General features: G+C 52.4%; 1 protein-coding gene across 1 annotated transcript in view; it reads left to right on the plus strand.

The window, feature by feature from the left end:
• Nucleotides 1-16,513, plus strand: part of VAX2 (ventral anterior homeobox 2) — a 60,461-nt gene that overhangs the window by 9,319 nt on the left and 34,629 nt on the right. Inside the window, exon 2 of the mRNA XM_075931077.2 lies at nt 5,184-5,371. Coding sequence (XP_075787192.2) covers nt 5,184-5,371 — 188 coding nt within the window. The remainder of the gene's footprint in view (nt 1-5,183; nt 5,372-16,513) is intronic.

Consider the following 16,513-nt stretch of genomic DNA (forward strand, 5'->3'; position numbering starts at 1 on the left):
GTGTGTGTGTGTGTGTGTGTGTGTGCTCGGAGTCCCTGAGTGTGTGCGTCTGTGAGTGTGTGTGTGTGTGCTTCTGTGTGTGTGTGGGTGTGCTCGGAGTCCCTGAGTGTGTGCTTCTGTGTGTGTGTGTGTGTGTGTGTGTGATACATACATACTCTGACTCTCTGAGGGTGCACCTACACAGCACCCTAAACTCGGAATAAGAGTATCTTATCTCAAACCTATTTCAAAATGGTTTATTTTGAAAATTGGAGCATCTCCACAGCACCACATTTCAAAATAGCACGCCATTTTGAGCCATCCCTTATCCCTCTGGCAATGAGGTTTACCAGGAGGGCGAAATAGCACTCCTCTTATTTTGAAAAATACCGCTTGAAGACGTGAGGTAGCTATTTCAGAATACCTCTGGTATCCTGAAATAGCTGTGCAGTGTAGACATACCCTGAGTGTGTGTTTCTATTTGTGTGTGTGCATGTGTACTCTGAGTCCCTGTTTCTATTGTGTGTGTGTGTGTGTGTGTGTGTGCGCGCATGTGTGTGTGTGCATGCATGTAAACTTTGAGTCCCTGAGGGTATGTCTACACAGCAAAGTTATTTCGAAATAACAGCAGTTATTCAAAATAACTTTCCTAGCATCTACACAGCCATTCCGTTATTTGAAATTAATTTGAAATAGGGGAGGGCTTATTTCAAAATTGGTAAACCTCATTCCACGAGGAATAGTGCCAATTTTGAAACTGCTATTTCGAAATAAGCGCTGTGTAGATATTTATTTTGAAACGGGGTCCCCAGCCCTTCCCAGGGTGCCCTGCTGGCCGCCCTGGCCACAAGGCAACTTCTGACCTGATGCCCTGCTGGAACTGGTTCCAACCAACCTTAAATGTGATTCAACATCCACTCAGTGTGGACGCGCTATTTCGAAATAGAAAAACTCCATTTTGAAATGCATTTTGTGTGTAGACACGTTATTTCGAAATAAGTTATTTCGAATTAACTATTTTGAAATAGCTTATTTTGAAATAACGCTGTCGTGTAGACATACCCTGAGTGTGTTTCTGTGTGTGTGTGTGTGTGTGTGTGCGCATGCACGCATGTGTACTCTGAGTCTCTGAGTGTATTTGCGTATCAGAGCTACAAAGATGTGCTGGTTAATCCTCATGGAAGATATGATGTGGTGTGTCTCTAGATATGTATTTCCAAATACACAGAGGTACAGCTGTCAGTATGAGATACATAAAACACACACATATATATTAATCTCTCTTGAATACAACCCATATGCACGTGTGTATATTTAAATCTCTTGTAAATAGGAGTATGGACCAAACAGGTCGGCAGTGTTGTTGTAGTTGTGTTGGAGACACAAGATGGGCGAGGGAATATTTTTTCTGGGGCTCTCAAGCCGGAGGGACACCGAGCTCTCCCAGGGTTGCATCTCACCTAGATATTTGCCTACTTTCACAACAGGCGGTGGGAAAAGCGTTAGAGTGGTCCGTCTAAGCTACCCTCTCATACAGAACCACAAATGGTTCTACCGCCCCGTGTCCTAGGCACTGAACTGTACCTGGGATAATGTCATTCCATTGGATTTGTTGCTAATTAGTGATAGAAATGTAGCCGTGTTAGTCTGGTGTAGCTGAAACAAAAAACAGGACTATGTAGCACTTTAAAGACTAACAAGATGGTTTATTAGGTGATGAGCTTTCGTGGGCCAGACCCACTTCCTTAGATCAAATAGTGGAATTTGACAATTGTGACTATTTTCTTCCACTATTTGCTCTGAGGAAGTGGGTCTGGCCCACGAAAACTCATCACCTAATAAACCATCTTGGTAGTCTTTAAAGTGCTACATAGTCTTGCTGATTAGGTGATAGGAAGGAGAGAGGCAGCATGTTGTCAGTCGAGGCGGGCTGTCACACTTGGATACTCACTTAAAAATGGCCTGTCTCCAAAATCAGAGAGGTGAAACTTGGCTCTTTCCTCAACAGGAGTTGGTCCAAGAAAAGACGCCCTCCGCACCTTGCCTCTGGCATAACTTGGCACACAAGTACACACGCAATGTGTGTGACCTCTGTCTGTGAGCGTGTGCTGTAAACCGTATCTACTGAGCACACGTCGTGACATACAGCGAACGGGCGTGTAGGGAAATTATGCAGCTGGAAGGGACCCCCATGTGTTCCTCCTCCCAGTATTTCTCTGTCCTCGCTGTTTCAGGGTGTTGGATCAGCAATTCCCAATGATCAGCCCATGGACTGGTGCCGGTCCCTGAGATCTCCCTGACATGGTTTAGGAAGGCAGCAGGCTAGTCCCCGGTACCAGAAAGGTTGAGATACAGTGATAGAGCCATCTTGGTCTAGGACTTTGGGGCTGGCGGTGGGATGGGGAGATGCCGGGCACTATTAATAGCCATTGAAATGAATGTATCTAGCTCATTTTGAACCCTGTTATAGTTTTGTCCTTCACAACACCCTCTGGCAAGGAGTTCCACAGGTTGACTGTGAAAAACAAGACTTCCTTTGGTTTGTTTTAAACCTGCTGCCTGTTTGTTTCATTGGGTTTCCCTGGGTTCTTGTGTTAGGAGAAGAAATAAACAACTTTCCTTATCTACTCTCTGCTCCTCGTGGGCAATCAGTCTTTCAGGGCCTGCTCTGGTGTAGCTCCCACTGGCTGGCGGGGGAGGATGAGCTGTGCATGAGCATGGCATGTGGCAAGAGGGGTCCCGGAGCTCCCCCCAGCCTATCTGAAAATGCAGCGTCCCTTTTCCAAGCGGTAGCCAGGCTTCAACCCGTTGTGGCACAGTGGTCATCCAGGGGTTAACTGGATTACGCAGAGGAATATTATGGGCTGGAGCTATGCTCCTCCCCCTCCCCTACTTCCTGTAGTTAGCAGGTGCCCCTCCTTGCTCTGTTCCATGGCTGGAGAGAGCATTGTCCTTCCAGCAGGCAGTGGAAGAAGCGTGCGTGTTGTGTGCACCGAGGGGCTGGCCGGGAGGGTGGGCTGTGCACGAGCATGGCATGTGGGGCCACGAGGACTCGCAGCCAGCCAGTGAAACTCGCAAATGAGGCTGGAGAAGGACCCCTGACTCGGTGGCCAGAGAGCACGTTTGAAAAACCAGGACACATTTTTGTTTGTGTGTGTGTGTGAGTGTGTGCGCGTGTACGAGTGTGCTTGTGCATGTGCAAGTGTGTGCGTGCATGTGCACGTGTGGTAGTGTGCGCGCGTGTGTGATAGGTCCAGAGATAAGACAAAGGCACCAATATTGGGATGGTCCCAGTAATACTGGGGTGGCTGATCACCCTGCCCATCGCAGACCCCTGGGGTTCATGGCCGGTGGCAGTAACACCCGCTCCCCTGGAAGGCGTTTGTTACAGCCTCAGACGCCCGGAGAGAAGGGGTTAGCAAGATCTGCAAAACCAGTGACAAATCCCAGCCCGGCCCCCATAGCTAGCCTCACGAGCCCTATTGCTATTCTAGCCCCACTGCTCTCCCAGGCCTGCCCACCCTGCCCTCTTCCTTCCACCTCCAGCCGCAGCGCCGTGCCCCGCCGTCTCCCACGCCTCTCCCTGTCTGCGCCCTTCCCCTGCCCTCCCCCAACCCCTTGTCTCTCTCCTCCCCACCTGGCTCCACCTGGTTCAGAAGCCCGCGCTCAGGGCAGGGTCTAGGGGAGCAAAGCGGGACTGACCCCGGGGCTTGATGTGGGACCCATGGCAGTAAACTTGCTGGAGATTCCGAGATGCCTTCTGCTGTAATTTGAAAGACGTCCCCGCGGTTCCCCGTCCCACGCACCCTCTGCCTGCCAAGCACCAGCAAGGCTCCCGCCCTACTGCCTGTCCTAGCCTGCCGGGCGCAGCGTGGGCCCGGTGCTCCGAAATTCTGCAGAAATGGCAGCAGAGGAGCAGCAGAAGGCCCCGGTTCCCCTTCTGCGCGGGGGGAGGGTGGGCGAGACGCTGCTCTGACCTCCCAACATTGTCCAAGGTTTATTCCCCTGCACCGTGGGCACCTCCCCAAGGTCGGCCGCACACACGCTAGGCCAGAGCCCGCCGGCCGTGGGGGCCGTGCCGCGGAGAAGCGGCTTTGTTTGTGTGGGCCGGCATTGGATCGCCAACGCGCCGGGGAAGAGGCCGGGTCGCCTCAGGAGAGCTGGGCGAGTCCTACATAACATCCGTACGCGGGGCCCTGACCCCTCTCGCAGCTGCCCCCGGCAGCCTAGGATTTTGCATTTATTTTTGTTGCATTTTATTTCTGTTCACTAGGTAATTTCTGTGACTAATTCTTGGGCTGCGGGTCACGTGAGAGCAGCTTAACTGTAAGCGCTCAATAATTCAGCGCTCCACATTGGCGCTTGTGTTGCTTAGATTTGATCAGTCCCAAAGCTCGCTAGGTCTCTCCCTCTCCCCCCGCCTCGCCCCCAGGAAACAGGTGCTTCTCCGAGCAAACCCCTGAAGCTTCATTTTCGAGGCAAGTGCCTTCTTTCTCGTCGTCTCTCTGGCCCGGGATCCTGGTCACATGGCAGCAGTCCTGCTTTTTGATTGGACGAGTGCCATGTTCCAGGGCATTTTTTTTAATCAAAACACATTTTCCATTCAAAATGGCGTTTGGACAAAAAGAAACATTTGTGCAGAAAACTTTCGTTTTGGTGAAAATGTTCCAGTTTGCCCATAAGAAGCTAAATGTTTTTGCTCTTAAAAAAAAAAACTGTTTAAAAAACTCCCACATTTTTTCATACAAAAATGTCTGGCTTCCAGTTTCAAAAATCACAATTTTTTGACCAAACCCCCTTTAAAAAGAGGAATATTTTTCTGCTTCCAGCTTAAGTTTTTCATCCAAAAAATCAAATGTTTTTTAATTCAGATTTTTCCCCATAGATGTGTAGGTTATCAAACCAGCAGAGCTCACTAGATTATCTTACCCCTGCACTGAGCCCACGAACATGGGTTTGGCTGAAGTATCGTCCAGAAAAGCAACTAGACTGGATTTAAAAGCATTTTTAAAGTCTCCCCCCAAAGAAAATAACTGGTGGTTTTTGAATAGCTCCTGGACTCCTAGACCATAAGAGGGGACCCAGGACTGTTGTTCTCCTTAACTCTGCCCTTTGTAGTTTTGGGGGCTGTGTTTTTCAGGGCTGAATATGCCCTGAGATCAGGTGCCTTCTCCTCACCCTGCTCTTCTCGTGGTCACTCACAGATGCCAAAGGGACCATCCGGGAGATTGTTCTCCCCAAAGGGCTGGATCTGGACCGGCCCAAAAGGACCCGAACCTCTTTCACAGCCGAGCAGCTGTACAGGCTGGAACTGGAATTTCAGCGGTGCCAGTATGTCGTCGGCAGGGAGAGGACGGAGCTCGCCAGGCAGCTCAACCTATCAGAAACACAGGTAAGGAACAAGGGCTCTGGGGGCTATTCCTGCACACTTTGGGGGAGGGGGGTGAAATGCCTGTGGACCATGAAGGATGGCCCTGTCACCTGCAGCACAGCACTCTGGCGCCTCCTAGGGCTGAGGTGCTAGACCTACAGCCGCTTTGCTCCCTGGCTTGGCTGTGGGGAGCGTTTGAGCTGGGCACTGAGAGGAGACTCATGCGCTAAAGCCCCTGTATGGCATTTCCCCAGTAGAAAGGATTCTAAACCACCCTGTTAATCAACAGCATCCTGCCATCGACGACGCTGCAGTGACGAGGTCCCTGGCAGTGCGGGGTGGTGCACGCCGTGCAGGGTCACCGGCTAGGGGAGGCATGTATGGCTCAGTTTCCACTTATGGCTGTCATGTGGTTCGATTTTAGAGTCGAACGAAATCAGGACACTCCAGAGACCCTTACCCACTTTCTTATTGATTGCAAGCTTGAGGCAGTTAATGCAGTTGTTGAAATTTTACAAGCCTTAAAAACAATCACTACACAATTTAAACCTTAAATGCGATACATTCAGAGCCATTAGTACAGCGCAAACAATGCAAAAGCAATGAATAGAAGATTTAGTATATTACAATAATTAAGCCTGGTTCACTTATACGTCACCCGTAGGCCACCTACAGTACCAGGCGGGAGGTTTGTGGTCCCTGTGACTCCTATGCATTGGGATGCCGGCACGAAGGATCTATTTACTTCTAGTTACATTGAGCAGGACTTGTGGGTCAGTCCTCTTCCCTCCCTCCCAGCGATTCTTCTTACCAAGCCCATTTTATAGCAAAGCGAGACTTGGTCGTTTTAATAATATCTACCAGTTAATTACGTCTTGTGGAAGATACTCCCAATGCCCTTATTTAGTGTACATCCTGCTACTCGGGATGCTGCAAAAATGACATGTGTGTTTAACACTTTTTATGGCTGTATCTGGAATTTTTGCTTATCAGAAATAGAAGGACCAGTATAAGGTTTCTCCCGATGTCCTTGGTGTGGTCTCACTGTACCCTGCAGTGTCTGTATAAATTAAATAAATAGAGATTTCCTATCTCCTAGAACTGGAAGGAACCAAAGCTCATTGAGTCCAGTCCCCTGCCTTCACAGCAGGACCAAGTACCATCCCTGACAAATTTTTTGCCCCAAAATGGCCTCTGCAAGGATTGAACTCTCAACCCTGGGCTTAGCAGGCCAATGCACAAACCACCAAGCTATCCCTCTGCCTTCAAAAATATTCCTGGCTATCAAACATTCCTGCCTCCCGCCCCTTCGGCCTTGCCTGTATCCTCACGTGCACTAGACTTAAGACAGGCCTGGGTTTGCTTTGTTCGAGAACTGCACTGTGGTCAAGGCAGGGCCGTCCAGGCTGCCCCACAATGGGGTGTCCTCTGATATCCCCACTGTTTGAACCCAGAACAGTTACTTTAAGAGCACAGGATTCTGCTACTGAAGGTAAAGGAGCAGCTCCATTACCTGTTTAGGAGTAGTAGGCTGTCATACTGTCTGTGGACCAGCCTCACAAAGAGCAGATGACACAGTCAGTCAGAGTTAACTTTCAGGGGATGCTCATCCTACATCTGAGGCTCCCAAAAGAACCAAATCATTTTGGGACGAGAAGGAATTTTGCTGGGACTCTGGCAGGTACCCATCATGAGTCTGTGAGTTATCAAGTCATTTTAAGACAGAACCTTGAAGGAAAAGTTAAATGTCTATGCTACTGACATCAACGTAAGAATCATTGTAAAGATGCTATTGTTATCGAAAGTGCCCCTTGACAAGCTAGGAAATTCATACCTCAGGTTAATCTTACAAGACACCCAGGCTTTCCAAAGTAGGGAAGGTCTCAACTAGGATCCCTAAATAACCTTAACTCTGCCCTTTTGATGAGACCAGGCCCAGTCTTCCCTGCTTCGTTGTTTCCATTCCTACTCTGTCAAAGTCATTACTGCTGCAAGTAAAGGCTCCAGAAAGCCTTTAATCTACCTGGGCTGCTCATATCTGGAGAGGGTGCTGCCTGTGTGTAGCTGGCAGGTGAGGTACTGAAGGGGAGTACGCAGGAACATTGGCTTTATGCCTGATTTCACCTCTTCGCGTCTCTGATCGCAAGTGGGGTGCTTCATCGTGATGCCAGCCTTCGCCTTTTTCACATGTGAGCTATGAGATGATTGGCGCATAGGATGCATCTATACAGAGACTCTATATCTGTCTGTCCAATGGCACTTGGGAGAATTGGCTGACTCATAGGCTACGTCTACATTGGCAAGATTTTGTGCAAATACTTTTAACGCAAGAGTTTTTGCGTTGAAGTATTTGCGCAAGAGAGCGTCTACATTGGCATGTGCTTTTGCACAAGAGATGTGCTTTTGCACAAAAGCATCCGTGCCATTGTAGACGCTCTCGTGCACAAGAAATCTCCGATGACCATTTTAGCCATCAGGCTTTCTTGCACAAGAAATTTATGTTGCCTGTCTACACTGGCCTCTTGCGCAAGACCAGTAGCCCAAGAGGGCTTTTTCCTGAGCGGGAGCATCATAGTTCTTGCACAAGAAGCCCTGATTTCACACATTAGAACGTCCGTGTTCTTGCGCAAGAACTCCCCGCCAGTGTAGACAGGTAGCATGTTTTTGCGCAAAATCATGCCAATGTAGACACAGCCATAAAGTTTGATCCGAAAAGTTGCTGAATGCCTGGCATTGGTCAGCCTACACGATAAGGCAGGTGTGGGCCAAAGGGCCTCCGCGGGCCAAATTTGGCCCGCCCCATATCCTGGCCCCACCCCTTCTGATTTAGGCCCCACCCTTTCATTTTTGAAGTGGCCCCCAGCCAAAAATTATTGCCCACCCCGGCGATAAGACCTTACGGGGCTCAGGATGGAACAGTTGCTCTCAGCTGGCTCTTTGTGTGATCATGGGGTTGTTGGGTAGGTTTGTGTCGGTGGAACATGCAGGAGTGTGAAAGAGGCCAGACCTCGCACAAGCCTGGTATGGGTAACGGCAAAGCGGCGATCATAGAACTGTCAGCAAGTTTCTGTCCAAACCATTATTTTGGACCAAAAAAGAGGTTTTTTATGCAAACAGGCCGGAACTGAGGAGAGAAGGTGAACATTTTTAATAGAATTTTTCTGCTGTTTGCCAAAAGAAAAAAATGACAAACAAAAAATGCTGCAGTTCTCAGCAACTGCTAGCCAAACATGATCGCCACTAAGCAAGGAGAAGATGCGATCCGGACCTTCCATGTGCTTCAGAACGGTCTCCGTAGGGCCGTGCGCCCAACCCAATGCCATCAAAGTTCGTGGCTACATTCCCACCCTCTTTGCTGGGATCAGACGCTGTCGCTCTGCTTCTATTCGCGCCAACAGAAACGAGATGCTCCATTTCCTGGCAGGTGTTGCATTTTCACATTTTTCTTCCATTCCAAAATGTGCCCACATGAGAAAACCACAAAAGCATTTTGTTCCAATTTTGACCTGTTTTTCCTTCAAAAAACCCCTGTAAAAAAAGAATCGCATTAGAACATAAGAACATAGGAACGGCCGTACTGGGTCAGACCAAAGGTCCATCCAGCCCAGTATCCTGTCTGCCGACAGTGGCCAGCACCAGGTGCCCCAGAGGGGGTGGACCGAAGACAATGATCAAGCGATTTGTCTCCTGCCATCCCTCTCCAGCCTCTGACAAACAGAGGCCAAGGACACCATTTTATCCCCTGGCCAATAGCCTTTTATGGACCTAACCTCCAGGAAATTATCTAGCTTCTCTTTAAACTCTATTCTAGTCCTAGCCTTCACAGCATTCCCCAAAAGGGGTTTCGAAATGAGGAATGGAAACAGTTCCGTCAGCACACATCAAAACTGGGCCGTTTCGGCACGATCAGAACACGACGTTTCAGGCAGGGCCGGGCGGGGCGTTTTGCAACAGAATTCCGTCCGCGCCGACACGTGTTTTGAAAATGGTCGAATGTGGACGGAAGCCTCAGTTTCCCCGGAAAACCTGATGAGGTGAATGTTTTCTGACCAGTTCTAGGGTCAGGGGTCAACCTCCTTCTAAGCAAAGAGCCGAATTCCAGGCTTGAGCATAACCCATAGGCCGGGGGATACGTTGAGGACGAAGCGTTCCCTGCTTGCTCTCAGGAGTGACCGCTCGCATCGGTACAGGGCTTGCACTGAGATCAAGTAGTAACAAAATGTCTAGTTGTTTATTAAATTAGATTAATTAATTAGGTTAGATAAATGTCTATCAGGGATGGTCTAGACAGTATTTGGTCCTGCCATGAGGGCAGGGGACTGGACTCGATGACCTCTCGAGGTCCCTTCCAGTCCTAGTGTTCTATGATTCTATTAATTGTTCCGTGCCCTGTTATAGCATCCGTCGCTTGGTGAGAAAATCTCCCTCCACGCCACCGACTGCCTCTACTCATTCCTTCTCTCCTGTCACCCGTTCCTCTGCGTTTCTCCATTGGCGCAGCTTTGCACCTCCCTGCGGCCCTTCCCGCTTCATCTCCTTCCCTTCGGCACTTCCCGGTGCCCTGGGCTTCACGCCCGTGTCCTGCCCCATCTCACCTACACAAAGTGACCGGTGAGGGAATAGTGAACGCTGACACCGAGGCCTCGTGGCTGGCTCCCAATGCTGATATTCCAGTCCGGTTAATAGAGGACTGTGCTGCTCATCCGTCGGGCCCCTGGCCAGAACCAGGCCCCTCTTCGGCTGGTCCTCCACTAGCGCTCAGGGAGAGAGAGTATGTGCCCCCAGCCAGCATTAAATCAGTGGAGGATGGAGGGAAACAGAGGGGCAGTGAGTAGCTGAAGAGACCAGTAGAACAGCTGTTTAGAACCCAGGTCATAGAACCCCAGGGCTGGCAGAGACCTCAGGGGTCATCAAGTCCAGCCCCCTGCCCAAAGCAGGACCAACCCAACTCAATCATCCCAGCCAGGGCTTGGTCCACCCGGGACTTAAACACCTCTAGGGATGGAGATTCCACCCCCTCCCTAGGGAACCCATCCCAGCGCTTCCCCACCCACCTAGGGAAATCGTTTTTCCTAATGTCCAACCTAGACCTCTCCCACTGCAACTTGAGCCCATTGCTCCTTGTTCTGCATCTGCCCCCACTGAGAACAGCCTCTCTCCAGCCTCTTTGGAACCCCCTGTGACGTAGTGGGGGTACCTGGCTGGTTTCTATGCTGCTGGCTCTGGGGTAACCCCCACTGGCTGCCGTGGGTACCACGACCCAGCAAAACAGGATGAGTCACTATGCAAACCAGTGGCCAGACACCCCCCATGGAGAGGAACAAAGGAAGGTGGATGCTGCCCTGGCTGGGGGGCAGGGCTGGAAGAGAGTTAGTTGGTTGGTGGCTGTCTGTGAGGATGGATGAGACAGCCTAGGGAGAGGAGCTGGAGTTTTAGGGGCCCAGTCTCCCCCATCTCAAGGGGGCCTGAGGCATCCTAGCCCAGTTCCTGTAACCAGATTACATCTGTGCTGTGCTGTATCCTGGAGAGGCAATAAACTTCCTCTATTCCACCGGCTGGTGCAGTCTGTTTGGGCCATTTCGGGGTGCAGGAGACGGGGGACCCCCAACGCGCCGTCACACCCCCCTTCAGGGAGTTGCAGGCTGCTCTCAAATCCCCCCTCACTCTTCTCTTCTGCAGACTGAACAAGCCCAAATCTCTCAACCTCTCCTCGTAGGTCATGTGCTCCAGCCCCCGAATCATTTTCATTGCCCTCCACTGGACTCTCTCCAGTGAGTCCACATCCTTTCTGTAATGGGGGGGGGGTGACCAGAACTGGACACAATACTCCAGATGTGGCCTCCCCAGTGCAGAATAAAGGAGAATAATCACTTCTCTAGATCTCTAGGTCATGTGGATGACTACTCTACCTACTAGGCCATACAGTCTTTTCAAACCCATGAACATAATGGGCTTAAAGTGCAGCAGGGGAGGTTTAGATTGGACATTAGGAAAAAATTCCTAACTGTCAGGGTGGTCAAATATTGGAATAAATTGCCAAGGGAGGTGGTGGAATCTCCCTCTCTGGAGATATTTAAGAACAGGTTAGATAGACATCTGTCAGGGATGGTGTAGATGGAGCTTGATCCTGCCCTGAGGGCGGGGGGCTGGACTCGATGACCTCTCAAGGTCCCTTCCAGTCCTATGATTCTATGATTCTATGATTTCTTTGCTGTGTACTCGTCTATTTGGTCCAGGACCAAATTTCCCTAGGAAAAGTGAAATGTACTCACCCTATTGCACGCAATGATGAAATCCCGATACCGACCCAAGGCAGGAAGGCAAGCGAGACTTTATTTTGATTTCTTACCTGTTCGTTCCAGCAAATGAAACTGCTCCCTCTGCCTTCTGCCCTTTCCTGAGCCCTCCTGGACGGGAGCCACAACTGTTTGGCTATTTTACTAATCCGTGGAAATGACTATTTATTTTAAGCCGGTTTCGTCAGCAGTGAGATTCTGTCCGGCCGCTCCAGATGCAAGAGTCTGGATTTAATCTAATAAAGCGAAGGCCGGGTTCCAAATTGCACCTGCGTCAAGCCGAAGTGCCTCCACGGAGCCACTCTAATTGACGCCAGGGTAAATGGGGTCAGAAATTTGGCCCTGTATTCCTGGCACCTGATCAGGGCTTTTCCCTAAGCAACATGCTGTCAGGCATTAGGTGAAAATGACCCTTCTTTTGTATCGCAGAGATATGGGAAATGTGATACCCTTGTGCAGACAGGGAGGAGGAAATGTCAGAAGTTTGTTTGACAGCAGATAATTCCCATCAATCCTCTGGCATCAGAGGGAAGAGAAAGCAGGGAAGTGGTGAGTTCAGAGAGGTCACTGGCCCGGTCTCTTTTGGCCACGAGTCCAAAACTGGAGCTGGTGGCCAACGGATGTGTTCTTATTCTCCGGGGCTGTGTCTAAACTACATGGCTCCATCGACGGAGCCATGTAGATGAGGCTGATCGGCAAAGGGAAATGAAGCCGCGATTTAAATAATCGTGGCTTCATTTAAATTTAAATGGCTGCCGCGCTGAGCCGACAAACAGCTGATCAGCTGTTCGTCGGCTCAGCGCGCTAGTCTGGATGCTCCCGCGCCTACCTGAAAGCCCTTTATCGACCTCCCCATTATGCCTCGTAGGATGAGGTTTACCGGGGAGGTCGATAAAGGGCTTTCATGTCGGCAGGGGAGCATCCAGACTGCTCCGATCTGCCGACAAACAGCTGATCGGCAGAGCGGGGCAGCCATTTAATTTTAAACGAAGCCGCGGTTATTTTAATCGTGGCTTCATTTCCCTTTGCCGAACAAACAAATCTACATGGCTCCGTCGACGGAGCCACGTAGTCTAGACGTACCCTGGTTGAAATGAGGTGATGGGTCAATGCTTTGGATACAGTCTCCCCCAGGATTCTTGCCAGCATGGGATGGAAGTATGGATTGGATAAACGGGCTGTATGGCGGATAGAAAGCTGGCTAGATTGTTGGGCTCAAGAGGTAGGGATCAACGGGTCTATATCTGGCTTGGCGGTTGGTTTCAAGTGGAGTGCCCTAAGGGTTGGTTCTAGGACCAGTTTTGTTCAACATCTTTATGAATGACCTGGATGAGGGGATGGATTGAACCCTCAGCAAGTCTGTGGATGATGCTTTGCTAGGGGGAGAGGTAGATACGCTGGAGGGCAGAGATAGGGTCCAGAGTGACTTAGACAGATTAGAGGATTGGGCCACAAGAAATCTGATGAGGTTCAACAAGGACAAGTGTAAAGTCCTGCCCTTGGGATGGAAGAATCCCAAGCATAGTTACAAGCTGGGGACCAACCAGCTAAGTAGCAGTTCTGCAGAAAAGCGCCTGGGGGTTACGGTGGATGAGAAGCTGGAGATGAGTCAACAGAGGTGTTTAAGTCCCGGCTGGACCAAGCCCTGGCTGGGATGATTGAGTTGGGTTGGTCCTGCCTTGGGCCAGGGGCCGGACCCGATGACTCCTGAAGTCTCTGCTGGCCCTGGGAGTCTAACTCTGGGATTCATTCCATCCAAATTATTCCGTCCATAAAACACGCTCATGAGCATCTCTCCTTAGCTCCACCCATCTCCAGCCCTCGCCTGCAGCCCCAGCTCTCTGGGGAAAGAAATGTCCCCGAACGGCTCCCTGGGTTCCTCCGGTCGGTGCAGTAAAAGACCCCAAGGGACTGTCTGCTCATGTAGCCCGGCCTCCAGCGTGACACCGGCCAGGGGACTGTCCCCAGACGATCCCCCGCGCACGCTGGAGCCAGCTCCCGAGCGCAATCCCCCTCGGCTAATAATCGGCCTCGGCCCCTCCCTGATGCGTGAGCCGAAGGGGCGCGGCGGTGTCCCAGACCCCAGCTGCAGCCCCTCCCCTCTGGTAACGCCGGTCCGGTCCTCCCCCACGGAGGGGCGGTGCTGGGGCCGTTTGAAGGGAGCCTTGGAGCGTGGCTGCTGCTCCGCTGTGGTCCCACGGGATGCTGGGGGAGTCGTGCAAATGCTCCATCCCTGCAGAGGGCTTGGGTGGCCATGGATCTCCCCCGCTGGGATGCGTCTCCCCCTCCCCCGGTCTCTTCCTCCTCAGGGTGTCACCCGGCCTCCCCCGGCGGGGAGAACACGCTGGGGGCTCCTGGAGCTGCCCCATCCCGTGCTGGCATGAGCCCAGTGTCGCCGGGGGGAGCGGTACGGCGGGGGGCCCAGAAGCGCTCAGGGGGATTCAAGGCCACCCGGGAAGGCCGCAGGTCCGGAACCAGACGCCAGGGGTGTATTTATTGCTCGTTAACAATCCCCGCCCTGGGAGATGACGGACCACAGGCCTGCGACCAGCCGCGGCGTCCTCCGGCGGCACAAAGCGCCCGCCACCCTGCGCGGGGCCTGCCGGGCGGACAGGGCAGCAAAGCCGCAGGAGAGCGTGGCTGCCGGAAACCCCCGTGCAGGCTGGGTGCCGACGCCAAGGGGGCGGGACGGGAGGGTCTCAAAGGCCCCGTTCCCCTCGGCTTCCCATTGGAAACCTCCCCCTTCGCGCCCCGGGGGAGAGGAGAGCTGGGGGCCCTGTAGTGGTTGGAGCATCCCAGCCCCGTGGACCAGGGGAGAGAGACAGAACAGGGGCGGGCAGAGCTAAACTGCCTCCAGTCCTCTGTCTGTCCGGCCGTCCCTCTGTCCGTCCTCACGAATGTGGGTTCCTACAGCAGTACAGGTTGGACCTCCTTGGTCCAGCGCCCTCAGGAGCTGACTGGTCCCGGATGAGGGATTTTGCCGCACCAGGGGAGGTCATTTTTGGACCCCTGGCCTGGCCGCTGGCCTCCCCGCTGGCTCCCCACCTCCTGCTGGCCCCATGGCCTTGCCCATGGCTGTGCCAGGCAGCCCTGCACTGGGGCTCCGGGCAGCCGTATGCACCAGGGCTCTGTGGGCAGCTGCATGCACGCCAGGTCTCCCATCCTCACTGGGCAGCCACATGCCAGGTCTGCCCACTGCCCTCTCGGCCCCGCAGGGATCCTTGCTGCCGGCCCTCCACCGGGACGCTCAGGTCCTGCAACATCCGTGCCGGACCGTGCATGTTGCCGGACCAGAGAATCCCGGTTAAGAGAGTTTCAGCCTCCGGTTGGCAGCCCCCTTGGGCTCGGTGCCGTGCACACACAGGGGAAGACCCCAAGCACGTAGGCCCAGATCCTCGCAGCGGTTCAGGTGCCCAACGGCTTTTGAATCAGGCGCCTGAGGGTCTGGACCCGCGAGCTTCATTACAAACAAGGGGCCCAAGTCAGTGCCAAGCCTTAGAGCGGGAGGGGGATGGAGAGGTCACTAGTCATGCAGGGCGCTCACATTCGATGGGTCTCGGTGGTGCAAAATCGATCTCCTTAACCCTAACCCTAATCGATCTCCTTATCTAGCCCGTCCGGCCTCCACGAGGGTAGGGGTAGGTGGATGATCTCTATGGCTGGGCTCGTAGCACCAGGCTCCCCTTGGGGGTTACTTTTGGAATACCACCAAGTTCTGAAGGGCACAGATCAGGGGTTTGGGTTCTCCTAGCTGAGAAGATCCAGGCAAGGAACCACGGGAGTTTCTAAGGCAGGGACTCTACCACGCCAAGGCCAATGTGTCTCTGCCGTGCTCCTCACCACGCCGCTTCCGCGGAGAAGTCCGGTTGGAAACGGGGTCACTCGGAGCTGGCTGCATTGGCACTCGTGTAAACTGGGAGCAATTCCTCCAAAGTCCGTGGCGTCACAGCAGCCCCAACCTGGAGAGAGATCAGAAGTAGACTCATTCTGTCCTTGGCTTTGCTGCCAGTCAGATGGTTTCCATCAGATTTGACAATTAGCACGGCCCACCAGGACAGGGGATGAGTCATTATGCAAGGGGGCTTCGAACCTGTCTGACCAGTGATCTCCCAGGGAGCGGAACAATGGGAAGAAGGGGAGTGGAGCCCTGGCTGGGGGCAGGGCTGGAAGTGAGTTAGGGAAGTTTCTGGCTGGTACCATGGAGGAAGCAGCCTAGGGAAGAGGCTGAGATTTAGGGGCCCAGGCTCCCCCATCTCAAGGGAGGCTGAGGCATCCTAGGCCTGCCCTGTAACCAGATTATATTTGTGCTGCACTGTATCCTGGAGGAACAATAAACTCCCTCTATTCTACTGGCTGGTGGAGTCTGTCCGTGCCATTACGGGGGTGCAGGAGACAGGAAAACCCCAATGCGCCGTCACAGCTTATGAGCGGGAGATCAGGATCAGCCTTTGGTTTCGACTGTATTCGGACTGGAAGAAATCGGTGTGTCCTGTATCTCACTGCAGGGCTGTTTGCAGTTCCCACCGCTGCCCCCGTTATCTGAAAATAATCTTTATGATCCGAGCTGGCTGCAAAAACCGTATCAGCTGTGGCAGACATTGCAAAGCATCGCCGTTGGCATTGAAATAAAAAAAAAAGGTCAACATTTCAGAATTCCGTCGACCGACGTTGTTTGCTGAATCTTTCAACCCGCTGGCTGAAGACCCTGAACAAGTGCCTAAATGGATGTGTGACGTAGTGGGGGTACCTGGCTGGTTTCTATGCTGCTGGCTCTGGGGGAACCCCCACTGGCTGCCGTGGGTACCACGACCCAGCAAAACAGGATGAGTCACTATGCAAACCAGTGGCCAGACACCCCCCATGGAGA

The sequence above is a fragment of the Pelodiscus sinensis genome, chromosome 4 (assembly GCF_052426305.1).
Source record: "Pelodiscus sinensis isolate ZL-2025 chromosome 4, ASM5242630v1, whole genome shotgun sequence".
Lineage (NCBI taxonomy): Eukaryota > Metazoa > Chordata > Testudines > Trionychidae > Pelodiscus > Pelodiscus sinensis.